This window comes from Lagopus muta, chromosome 5 (assembly GCF_023343835.1).
Source record: "Lagopus muta isolate bLagMut1 chromosome 5, bLagMut1 primary, whole genome shotgun sequence".
NCBI lineage: Eukaryota > Metazoa > Chordata > Aves > Galliformes > Phasianidae > Lagopus > Lagopus muta.
Window position 1 is genome coordinate 50,281,716 of NC_064437.1, and position 12,898 is coordinate 50,294,613.

A 12,898-nucleotide genomic window follows, 5' to 3' on the forward strand; every position below is an offset into this window, starting at 1 on the left:
GGTGGGGGGCTCTGAGTTGCAGTAAGCCCACTAATGGCAACAGGGCTGCTCCTAGCTTCTTAGTTATTACTTCACAGGGAACAGCCAATATTCCCAAATGCTTTTTAAGTGTTTCTGGTCCCGGATTATTACAGTAAGTAGCCTATAATGAGTACATGACCATTGCTAAACTGATGCCGCTGGTGAGCTTGTTTACAGATCTGCTGTTAGAGCATTCCTGCCCTTAGCAAAGGTACAGTTCTCTTTAAATTTGGAGATTAGAATAAACTTTTGTATTTAGAATTATTGATTTATGAGATCATCACAACATCTATTATAATGTGTTTTACTGTAAATTAATTATTTGTACCTCACAGAATCAGACAGGTTTGGAAGGGAAGTTTGGAGGCAGTTCAGGATTCTGTCTATCCCAGCACCTCTGTTCACAGCACATCAGCTAGAGCTGGTTGCTCAGGGTCTTGTCAGTAGGATTTGAAACCTTCGAGGATGGGAATTCCAAAGCCTCACTGAGCAAACCATTCCAGTGTTCATGTTTATGGTAGAAAAACAAAACAGTTTTATGTTTAAATGGGATTTTCCTGTTTCAGTTTGCCTCTTGTCCTGTCACTGGACAATATGAAGAAGTCTCTTACTTCATCTTATTTACTTCTCCCCTCAGGTATTTATATGAATTGATAGTTCCCCCCTGAGCAAGGTTGAAGAATCTCAGTTTCCTCAACCCCTGCTCATATAACAGACGTTCCAATCCCTTAATAATTTTACTGGTTCTTCATGCACTTTGTAGGATGAAAGTCATAAACAGGAGAAAATAATGTGGTAGAACAGTAAAATGAGGAAAATTATAGAACAGATTTAAAACATGCTGGATACAAGTGTAAATTGGCAATCTCTGTTTGAACGTACCTCTTTTTGATGTCCTTTGTAGCAATGGTTTCTCGTGTGACTTTTGGTAAGTTGCTGCTTAGCAGAAGATGTAGCCTCAACATACATATTTTAGTTCCTGACTGACAGCGGGTTATGATGGCACAGGCATTTCTGACAAGTTTAAAAGACACAGGGGTGATACACCAGACAGCATTCCAGATTTCTCAGTGGGAAAATGTAAATCTCCTTAATTTTATTCCTACTGAGCAGTGGCAACTAAGATCTTGTATTTAAATGTGCATTATTAAATAGACAGCACGATGATGATAGGAGCAAGATGTGTTATATGTATCAACAAGTTCTCATAAGCCTGATACCTTGTCAAAAATTCATATTCCCATCTATGCATTTGTGATAAAGGCACATCATTTTAAGAGTATTATGCCTTTTATTCTTGAAAGCCTACCAAGGATTTTAGATTAAGGAGTGGAGTGAGATTTGCCATGAAAATTGATAGATGAAAACTTCTAGCTTTAGGCCTCTAGAAGCTTAACTTGCCACAACACTGAACAATCACATCTGAAAAATCTGAGCAAACTGTTAACAGGTTGTAGGAATGTAGTCAGATGTTGTATGACATCTTCATAGTTTATCATTTGCATTAGGAAACTTTAATGAAATGAATTTAATGGGCAGCTCAAAACATTACTGATGATGGAAAAACTTGAAAATAAGGCTGTTTTTTAATGAATGGATACAGTTAGATAATACAAAAGCTGCTAGCAATCTGAAGATGTGGTATTATATCTGAGATCAATCTCGGTTCTTAGAATCTAGGGTGTTTGACAGTGACTGCAGGACTTGGAACTGTAGCAATTCAGATTAGAAATAGCACTAAGGCATAAAACATATGTATAGAATGGTTTGTGCTCTGCTCATTTTATATACCTTTGAAAAATATGAGAAGATGAACATTGTATATCTGCATGTACACTGCTGCATGGACTTTGGTGCTAAGGTTGATACATGTGAATAGTCACCCATTTGAATGAGCTGGATTGTGGACTTGTATGGACCATGAGTGTGCATAGTGAAGCACAAGTGGTAGTGTCTGTAGAATCGGGGGCTAAATATGAGATGTAAACATAGTTGACTTTCCGTGTAAGTACAGTACTTCTGCAGCAGAATGCATGAGGCTTTTTGCACACACAGTGCTAAATAGTGGCTCTTTGGAGGTCTCTTTTTAAATGTAAATATAATCTCCTGAAGTATTACCTACATTTCTTAGCATGTTTTTCTTCCTACAGAAGTAGTTCATGGTCCTGTCTAGTTGATGAGATTGGATGAGTTACTAGGTTGAGAATGAACTCCGGAAGACAACTCAGCTTTTTTTTAAAGCAGAATAATGTATATTAATTGTATTTGGGAGGGAATCAGTCCTCTTCTGTCCAGAGCCTAAAAGGAGTCCAAACTGTAATATCTTATGCAGCTAAAAACCATGTGATCTAGCAGCATGTTGAGCCCAGACTTCTAACCACTGTAGTGAGAAAGCTCAAAATGTGGGGACGTAATGGAAAGCTTCATTTGATGTACATTTGATCAGGCTGAGCATCAACACAGAAAATGCAATTTGAATGCAAACTGAATCTGAAGGCTGTGATTCTGTAATCATAAAAAAATCTCTAAACATTTTGCATATTTGAGAACTGTTTTATAAATGATATCTGTAGAAAACTCTAAAGATGATACTGTCAAGCAATGGCACTGCTTATGCAAACTCTTATGATTTGTTGCAGTCATGGGAATCAAGTTGTGAAACCAGCACTGTCAAATTCCTAAGGTAATATGACTTCAGAACTGGCATATGGTGCCAAGTTATGGGTTGAGGAGTGATTGTTCACTTGAGAATAGATTCTGGCTAGAATCCTGAGCTTGTCTCACCCTAAAACTGGTACATTATTGAAATGAGGAATCAATTAAAAGTGTCATTTTTGCTTAATCTTTTCCCATCGGCATATTGATAAGTTATTAATATTGAGATAATGCTTTCAGAAAAATGTTATCTGGAGTGACTTGTTTGTCCAAGTTAATGTTAACAAACATCCAAAATACAGGAAGACTTTCTATTTTTTATTAAATATGGGGAATTATGGAATTAATGCCTTTTATCTAACTCAGATTAAATTCATCTGTGACCATAGTTATATGATTAGATAGAGACACATGGAAAAGCTTGAATCATATAATCTAAAGTCCTGTTAAAAAAAACATAGGATATGTGAGTATATGAAGCTAGGGCTGGAGTGTCTTTCCCCTACCCCCTATTTTTACTTAATTTGAGGGGAAAAAAAATCATTATTTTAAGAAGTAAAAATGAAATTCACAAATACCTGTATTAGTTTTCCTTTGGTGAATTCTATTGTTTTAATTGGTACCAAAATGATGTTTCCCATGAATGAGTCTTCTCATACAGTGCAAATGAAATGTAGTCTATCCAATAATATGTTATTGAGTTAGAGGTTTTATTCTTGAGAGGGCTGGAAATAGAACTCCTGTTGAAAATCAATTGAAATAGAATGCTTCACTTACTTAACCAACCCTGAGACATTTTGCATATTGTTAATTTGTTTTGTAAAATATGAAGAAATTTGGTTGTTCCTTCTCTATTGCTTTGTTTGCTGGTTCTGCCATTATAACTGGCATGAGGAGCTTTCTCGAGGATTGCTTCTGCTGAGCTTCTTGGAGTTTCAAATTTGCTTTGACTTAAGATCTAGTAGCAAGTCTTGTTTTTAATTTGCAGTGCAAGTTGATTGCATAATTGTGAAGCTGTTTGACATGTGTGATACAATTTGATCTGCATTCCTGCCAGCTTTCAACTGTAAGAAACAAAATCTGTTAGTAACAATTTCAGCAGGAGCCATTGGAGTTTGTTTGCCATCTCCCAGAGACTGAAAGATGAGGCTATTTTAAAGGTATTTGAATGCTTCATGTAATTGCTTAGTTGAGCTGCAGAGTATGGTGGTGTGAGTGGCTTTGATATATTTAGGGAACAAATACTGGAAATGGTATAATATATGTGTGATACCATACATATAATGGAGTATAGAGGGGAAGAAACATAATGCTGGCTGAAACAAGGATTAAAAACTAAAATATAGCAAATAGTCATTAGGAAGTATTGTGGGAAAGAACTGATCAGAGAACTACTTTGTGCCTTAAAGGATACGTATATGGAGAATGACCAACATATCCTGGACATCTACAAAGGAGACAGTCTTGCTTGTGCAGACAGCAGCCATGTTCATGCTGTCCTATGCATGTTATACTGCTTCAGTGTTTCTAATAATGTCACTGATCTTCATGGACTAATGTTGTTCTGTCTCTTTTCACTGTTGCGCAGTAGTAGGAAGACTTGAGATAAGATTAATTCCTGAGTAGCTTTTCTCTGGAAAAGCCACAGAATAGGCATTTGATTCTCTTGTAGAGAACAGAATAGAAGGAAACTGAATGGGCAGAAGCATATAGTCAGACAGCAGTGTAGGTAGAGAAATAGTATTTGAGTATACAGTAGTATCAATGGCAATGCATGCAGTTAGTGCCATGAATTCAGAGGAAGACTAAGAAGCAGTGGAAGTAAAATAACTGGCCAACAGAAACCAGAATAGTAATTCTTTGTGCATGGAGAGCAACTGGTTCACAGCTGATGTGGGTAATTTCAAATTATGACTTAAACCCGTTATCAAAATGGGTGACCTTTACTTGCCTCAACTTTACACAGAATTGATGTGAGCTTATATCAAACATAGGACTATAAAGGACTACTTTGGTCATTCTGTGGTTCCCCACAATCACAGACAACTGTCAAATAATGCCTCCTCCATTTCACTCTACAGAAGATACCACAAGCCACAAAACACTTTTTCGGTATCCTGTAGGAAATTAAAGATGATGCATAGGAGATCAAAGTCCACTAAAACTGTAGTCTGCCATAATACAAAACAGGAGAGATTAAGTATACCACCAGTACTTTAGTTGCTAACAGTTCCTAACCCCATCTCAGATCACTGTTTTGAAACTGGGTGCCTAGGCAAATGGATGCACATCTAGTGTCCTTCCTGCTGTTGCAATCTTCAGTGGTTCAAAGCAAACTCCCCTCTGCATTTTGTCACCAAAAATCAGTTATTTGTGAAAAATGCTGTTATGACACTATGCAAGACTATACTAGATGGAAGAACTGCTTCTGAAGCCAAAACAATGCCAGTACATTAGATCTGGTTTTTTTTGTACCTGAGTAAATATGTGGTGATTTCACTTAAGCTGCCAGCAGGTCAAGAAAGGAGATCCTTCCTCTATGTTCAACATTCGTGAGAACACATCTGGAGTGCTGTGTCCAGGCCCAGGCTCTTCAGTAAAAAGAAGATATGGAGCGAGTCCAGCGCAGGGCCACAAAGATGAGTAAGGAGCTGGAGCAACTTATGTATGAGGAGAGGCTGAGAGCGCTGGGCCTGCTCCCTTTGGCCAAGAGAAGGCTCTGGAACATCTTAACAATGGGTATAAATATTGGAGGGAATGAAGATGAGCAAGTCAAACTGTTCTCTGTTGTGATCACTGATAGGGCACCTGAAATTCCATCTGAACACAAGAGAACACTAAGAGGGTAGTCAGGCACTGGAGTAGGTCACCCCAAAAGATTGTGGAGTCTCTGCCTGTGGGGAAACACAAAACTGTGGCTGTACACAGTCCTGAACAGCTGTCTGTAGCTGGCCCTCCTTGGCTTGCACTAGATCTCTTCTAAGCTGAGCAATTCTGTGATGTTCTCAAGTTTTGAAAGTCTTTAAATTCCCATCAAATGTAGGTACCTTTCAAAAATGTCAGAGTTGCATTAATGAGTAAAAATAATGAAGTGCATAGAGTTCTCAAGTTCTTGTGTGTTATGCACTTATTCATATCAAATGTAAAGAATTTGTTTTGCATTGGGATGATTCAGCAGTTGTTCAAGGCTTTCAATAAACCACTCCTTTTTCAATAATGCTTAGACAAAACCTTTTTTTTTGTTAGACCAGCTCATGTACGTAAAGGGCTTAATAGATTTATATTAGAAATAAGTAATTACTGTGTTAGAGGGCAGCGAGTATAAGTCAGTCAGTAGCAAAGTCAGGTTTAAGACACACAGGGAAACGAGCTGTATTTTCATCACTGTCTTGAGGGCTGTAGTGTTCTTTGCAGCACATCTGCTGCTGTAAATATACAATATGTGTTTACCAGAACTAGCTCTGTTAATTTTGTTTCACTCTTAACCTGAAAACGACCACTTTGATTCAAACACTGCACCGTTACCTTCTAACTGCATTAAGTAAATCCAAGTGCTCACATCGGTTCTGTGGCCCTGTGCTTTTATTACACCTGGTAGGTGCAATGTTGGGAGTTAACTACTTTTGAAATAACAATAAATTCAGAAGCATTTAATGCAATTTCTTTCCTCCTGATGTAAAGTAGGAACAAGTATCAAAATATTTTTGTTGCACTACTTTTCTCAGATAATGAAATAAGAGCTTATTTTGCAGTGCTTCCCATTTCTGCTTTATGTTGTGGTCTTAAGAGGTGCTAAGTGCCTCAGCCTTGTTTTCAGAGTTAAAAGCATTCAGTGTCTCATAAATACAGCCTGGTACCAGCAGGGCCAACCTCCTAAATTTTAAGGAGATGGAGCAAGAAAGTGTCATTTGCCCTCTGCTTGGGATGTGACTGGTGCCCCTTCAGAAAGGTATGTAGGGAATCCATGCCAATGGGGCATATCTTCCAGCACCTTAAATGATGCACAGTTACTGCTCTATAGGCAACACTACAGCATAGAGACAGGACTCTGTTTTTAATGTGTCTGGATAGAACATTGTGTATCCATTATTGTGTAAACATGAGCTTTGTTGATAAATTTAAGGAAATGTCTTTTGGGTTTTTTTTCAGTAGTGAGATTTGATAAAATGTGTTTTGGAATATTGAACTTAGAATCCAGTTTATTTTTAAAGCAAGTCTTACCGGCCACAGTCATGTTGAAACAGCCAGGAAAGCATTGGCAGATGTTTGTTATAAATGTGTGTGTAGTCCAAGCTGGGTCACTCACGCTCATTCTGAAATTGTCAACTTCTGCTAAACTGCCAGAATGCAACTGCTGACTAAAATACTCCCTTCTGCTAAGTAAAATGTTTACATGAAGAACAACTTACATTCTCTCCTAGTAACATGCTTCACAAGCTGTGCTTTCAAAGGAGCAGTGTTCATTTAACAATGATCTTGCCACCTTTCAGGACAGTGCTTTCTCCAATTTCGACTTTCAAGCAGGATTACCCTCGGTGTCGTTGTGTCGGTGCTGCCTGTTTTGTAGCGTTTTCACCGTGGCACCGAAACGTTAACGAGAACGCCTTTCTGCCCCCGGCCCGGCCTGCCAGCTGGGTGCTAGAGGGAACGGCCGGGGGCAGAAACCGAGGGGAGGGGAGCGGAACGGAGCGTCCCGCTGCAGAATGGCCCGGGTGCGGTGTCAGGCAGGGCGAGGACATCGCAGCTAACAGAGGAAAAGACTCCACGTATTGTTGTCTTTAGTGTTTTACGAGAGTTAACATTTTCTAGAGATACCGCAGTTGAAAAAGACCATTAAGGCCGCTTTGGTTTTATGAAGAATTTCCTGGTGCCGGAGCGTTCTTAGGAGCAGGGTGCTGAAAGCGGACGGGTTTGACCATAGAGACGGCTTTCACGCGTGCTTAGCGTTTCCCCGGCTGGTTGGAGGCGGGGGGCCTAACTTGGTCCGGCGCCTCACTGTTTCTCCGTGAAAGTTCGAGAGAGGGAAGGCGAGGGCAGGGAAAGGGTCCGAAGCGTCGCTTCCCCACGGGCAGAAGCTGAGGTCGCCTTTAAGGACCTTTAGGAACGCCGCAAGGGCCGGAACCGGGCAACTAGGTGCCGCCGAGGCAGGGGCCGCGCTCTCACTCCGCTCGCTGCCCGCTGCGGCGCTTACCTGTGGCCCCCGCGGGGCCGCTCGGGGCTGCGGGCGGCTCCCGGCGCGGCGCTGCGGGCGGTGGCGCAGCAGGGCTCGGCCGGGGAGCAGCGCCTGCGCGCCCGTCCCGCCCGCCCTGGGACCGACCGCGGCAGCCGGCGGGGAGGGAAGGAGGGAGGGAGCGCTCGGAGGGGGCGGGAGGCGCACGCCGTTTCCCTTTCTCTTTCGCTGGGCGGCTGCCCGCCCGAGGCCGCGGGGCTCCGCCAGGTACGGCGAGGGTCGGGGGGCGCCGCGGGCGGGGCGGGACGGGAGTTCGGGCTGAGCGGGGAGAGCCCGCCCGCGGCCGGGCCGCCCCGTCCGGAGGGCCGCGGAGGGGGTTGGGGAGAGGAGGGGGGCAGGAAGGGCACGGCTCCTCCCCGTGGGGGCCCGGCGAGGCCTGCGGAGCGCGTCGTGCCTCCTCGGGGGCCGGGCGGGCGGCGAGACGGCCGCGGGCCCCGGCGGGGCGGGCGGGAGCTGCACCTGTCACCCCGCGGCGGACGAAGCCCTGGGAGGGCGGCGGGGCGGGCCGGGGCTCGGCTGCGGAGCGGCCGCCGCGGTTACATAAACGGCGACCCGCACGCCCGGCAGGCCGATGGCGACGCGTGTCAGCGGGCGTCGGCCCGCACCGCCGGCTCACGCGGCTGTGCCTCCACGTGTGCTGCAGGTCCCGAGATGGCTCGCCTGACGCCGCGGCGAGAGGTGCGAGCCGCGGCCCCCTGAGAGCTCCCGCACCGCGAGCAAATGCCTGAAAAAGTCCCGCTGCGCAGAGCGGCACCGCAGCTCTCCTGAACGGCGGGCAGCACCTCCCGGATCCGCTCCCTGACCCCCGGCACTCCGGCAGCCTGTCCTGCCCCACGAATGGCTGCGCAGAGGAAGCACTTGGTGAAAGATTTCAATCCTCACATCACCTGTTACATCTGCAAAGGCTATCTCATCAAGCCCACCACGGTCACGGAGTGCCTCCACACCTGTAAGTACCTCACAGCACATCTGTCCTTTGTAAGAGGCACCCCTGCTAGTTTCAACTGATGTCTCCTTAGACCTCTGTGCAGTGCTTTGTTTACTGATGGTGCGCTGCATGGAATGCTCGGTGATTTCTGGGGTGTACCTCTCTGCCACTTGGGTATGTCTGAGGCTGTGGATGCTCTCCTCAGCACCCCATAGGGCGAGGATGCCCCTCTCCTCCCCCCGAGCAGGGTGGCGTTGCTGGGCGCAGCACACACGTGTGTCACCACAGCCTGCTCAGAATGAGACTATTGATCGGGTGTGGTACTCTTATGATGAGGCTGCGCCGCTTTGAAACTGAAGCAGTGCAACTGTTGGTGTACCACAGTGCGCACAGCCTCTTGGATTGGGCCTAGCTCTCCTAACTCCATAGTGCCCTCCGTGGCACAGTGAGTAGAAGTACTTGAAATTTGGTAGAATGCTCACTTAGGGAGTAGATCTCTTTGAAACTGACTCAGAAGAGATTATTCAGGTTGTCTTATGCTCCCAGTGCTTCTAAAACATTGGTGTATGAATGATGCTGGATGTATCAGTGATTCTGTCAGGCCCAGTACACTTACTTTCTGAGGAAAATTTATTTTGAACACATTTTTCCCAAGTCTAGTATCAGCTAAGGGTTATAAAGTTCTTTTGGTTTGGGTTGTTTGGTGAAGGAACTTAATTGCCAGAGGAAAGAAGTTAAACAGAGCACTCTTAGAACATTTTGAAATGAAATGGGAGAGAGGTATATTAGCTGTTAGTGTTAAACTTTCCCTTTAAAGAAAATGGAAAGCTTCCAGCATTAGTCTTTTTTTTTTTTTTTTTTTTTTTGTGTGTGTGTGGCTGAAGTTTAATGGACAGTAGTAACTTTTAAAAAGTTGGGCTGAAGCAAAAATGTTACATGAGAAATCATCTCAGACTCCAATAAAAAGGCTTTGTTTTTATTATGGGATTTTTCTGTTTAGATAATTTATTTGTTTATTTACTTTCATTCCCATTACAAAACAATAATGGCAGAAGGAGCATTTTCTTTCAGCAGCATCTGTTGCTTTTGTTCACTTGTGGATTGTGAGCTGTTTGCTGAGACAGCTCTGTTACTGCCTGCCCCCCATTCTGCAGCTGGTTAGTGCAAGTGAAGCTTGCTGAGCTTCCATGTAGGTACGCAGGTCTCCCCCAGCAAAAAATGTTCTGTGTTTGGGTTCATTAAGTAGACATGCAAGAAAGAAGGTGTTGAATCTTTGTAGTGGCTAGTTGCCAATATATGATGCTTACAATGATGGAAAAGAATTTAAAAAAAAAAACTTCAGATGTTGATAGGAAAGCTTTATGTCTGTAGAGGAAAAGGTGATATGTATATTGCAGAATTTAGGAGTGTACTGTGAGGAATTATTTTACACTTTGGTTTTTAGAATACTTTTTTTTTTTTTTTGACATGTAGGTATGATTTTTCATCCACAGCCAAGTAGTTATCACAAATTCTAGTACGTTTAACTCTCCTTTGGTGCTTGTCTTGCACTGCCCATTGCTGTAATTCAAAACTGTACAAACAATTCAAATCTGCGGGTATGAACAGTTTAAGAAGCAAGGTAAATTCTCTAGATGCTGGGAATGTGGTCTGTTTTTATGGAAAAGATGGCAAGTGCATATTGATGTTCTCTGGTGATCATAGTAACTAATGTGATGAACAGTAACCAGTTAGTGGTTAATTAACATCTGTGTTTACTGAAAAATGTTAAGTAACGAAGTTCTGTGTTGAGAAATGTCTTTTTAAAAGCAGTTTTTCTATTGAGGTTTTTGTAAATGTTGGACAGACAGCTGAACTCCACTATTTCACTGTTTACTGGAAAGACTGAATGCAACTTAGGGATCAGTGGTATGAATTTCCCTGCATTTGTTGGGGAGGAAATGCTTACAACACTGCAAGGATAATGCATTACTCTACAAATGCACCTCTTTGTTCCTTTGCTACTTTAAACAGAATGATTTTGCCTACTGTACTGAGGCCTTTTTCTGTTCTCTTACGTGATTGTCGAGGACGTGTAAGCACTACTGGCTAAAGCAGGCTAGATGTGAGCTGCGGGTATGTCCCATTATCTTCTTCCATGTCACTCCATTGTTTGGCACAGTGAACACTTAGAAAAATTGTTCCTGAAGAAGGTCTATTTGCCAGTCTTTAGCATCCTACAGTATGTCAGACTGTTTAAATGACTTCCAGAGGGGTTGGTTGGAAGGGATGCGTGAATCTGGCTCAGCCAATCTCATGTATGAGGCTGTTTAATTGCCAGCACTGCAACAGGTTGAGCCACGGCTCTGAATAGCTGAGCTATGAAAACTTCCAAGTGTGGAGTCTCCACAGCCTCTCTAAATAACCATATCAGTGCTGCATAATTCACCTTGTGAAGAAATATTTCTTAATGTCCTCCCAAGCAACTTGTGACTGATGCATTTTGTTACACCATTTGCCACTACTAGGAAGAGTTTGGCTCTATCTGTTCTGTTATTGCCATTCAAATGGTATAGGCTGTTATTAGTGGCACTTGTCAGCCTTAACCATGATTTGCTTTTGGTAAATCTGCGTTGACTGCTCTTGATTCCCTTTTTTTCCCTCTAATTGTTTGGACATTGATTCCAAGGGACATGGCATGTTCTGTTGTCTTTCCTGGGAGTTAGGGGAGGCTATTTAGCTGTAGTGGCCCCAGCCATCCTTCTTGTCCTTAAAGCTGAGCATAACACATAGCCCTCTTCTGCTCAGGCAGACACCTGTGTAACCTCTGTGATTAGGGAGGTAGCTTTCAGCTTAGTGAATCCTACCTAGCCCCTAGATTTGAATGCATCCAGTTTTTGTAAGTAGACCTTAACCTGCTGCTTCCTGACTGCTGGTCATACCTCTCCTTCCTAAATCACTCTGGTGCACTTGGACATCTAACTTAAGCCTCTGCCTCTGAAGGCAAAAGAGACATTGGGACTTCAGGCCTTTTGATGTTGCCTATTCCTGAATTGTCTCCCTCATTCATTAGCTGGTCTGTGTTTTCTATGAACTTCATGCAGCCACTGGTCTACTTGTAGACCCCTCTAAGTCTGTCATTAGTTTTAGCTCTGGCCGTGCTTTGGCCTTCCTGACTGGATCCCTAGGAGCCTGAGCAGTGATTTAACATCCTTTTGTTTCCCATCCTTGTTTCCACTTCTAGTATGTTCTCTTTTTGTGTATTAATTAGGAAGCTTTTGCACCAAGGCAGTCCCAGGCAGCTCTGACAGAATTCCCTGTACATTAGGCTGCTTAGCTCTTGACGTCTAAATAAAAGTTATTTAAAAACAGCCAGCCCTCCTGGGTATCTCTCTTTCTAATGACAGCCTCCTTGGGAATTCAGACTGGAAGGTGCTTGAAGAAGCTGAAGTTTTCAAGCATTTCCTGGGGTTTAGAATCCTAGCTGCTGTTTAACTGTGCAGCGTTCTTCAGAATCCTGAGTTCAGTTACCTTGTTGTCACTGCAAGGCAAACTGCTGCCCATGGCTGCGTTCATTGCCAGGTTTTCACTGTCTATGACGAGGAGATGAAGTGATGCATTACTTCTACCTGGTCTCTCTAGCATTTGCATTAAGAAACTGTCAACCAGTACAGTCTAGGAGCTGTGGAGATGCCCTTCCATCTGGAAAACATCCGGAGATGAAAATTTCAATATAAACATCAGTGTTTTTCAGGTGTTGCTGTATGCTCCAAAAAGCTAGAGCTCTCACCAGGAGAGCCCAAAAGAACTTCACTGCAGCAAGGCTTCACACCCTCAGACAAGCAAGCTGAGATACTTTGGTGCTCCTTGTCCTGCAGCAGTTCCAGTAAATGACATGGAGCAGCTTAGCAGATCTGTCTTACCTTGAAAGTGAGCTTTCTTGGTCAATGCTCTCTGCTTTCTAACAGAAGGAAACCTGCCTGACTGTGCCTGATAATTGTAATTAACAACGAGTAGTCTCATGTGTCTATTTTCTGAGAAGGGCAGTTAAGTATATTAAAGGTTTTTGTCCTGGTTTTATGCAG

At 43.3% G+C, this 12,898-nt stretch overlaps 1 protein-coding gene across 7 annotated transcripts in view; it reads left to right on the forward strand.

Annotated features, from left to right (window-relative positions):
• PCGF5 (polycomb group ring finger 5) overlaps nucleotides 1-12,898 on the forward strand; it is a 58,204-nt gene that overhangs the window by 17,578 nt on the left and 27,728 nt on the right. For 4 of the 7 annotated variants that reach the window (XM_048946959.1, XM_048946962.1, XM_048946963.1 and 1 more), the window contains exons 1-2: nucleotides 7,989-8,113; nucleotides 8,550-8,855. The exons of 1 other annotated variant lie outside the window; for it this stretch is intronic. In XM_048946959.1, coding sequence (XP_048802916.1) covers nucleotides 8,744-8,855 — 112 coding nt within the window. In that variant the 5' untranslated portion in view covers nucleotides 7,989-8,113; nucleotides 8,550-8,743. Of the gene's footprint in view, nucleotides 1-7,988; nucleotides 8,114-8,549; nucleotides 8,856-12,898 lie in introns of those variants that run through there. 2 more of the 7 variants (XM_048946961.1, XM_048946960.1) reach the window with 1 other exon arrangement.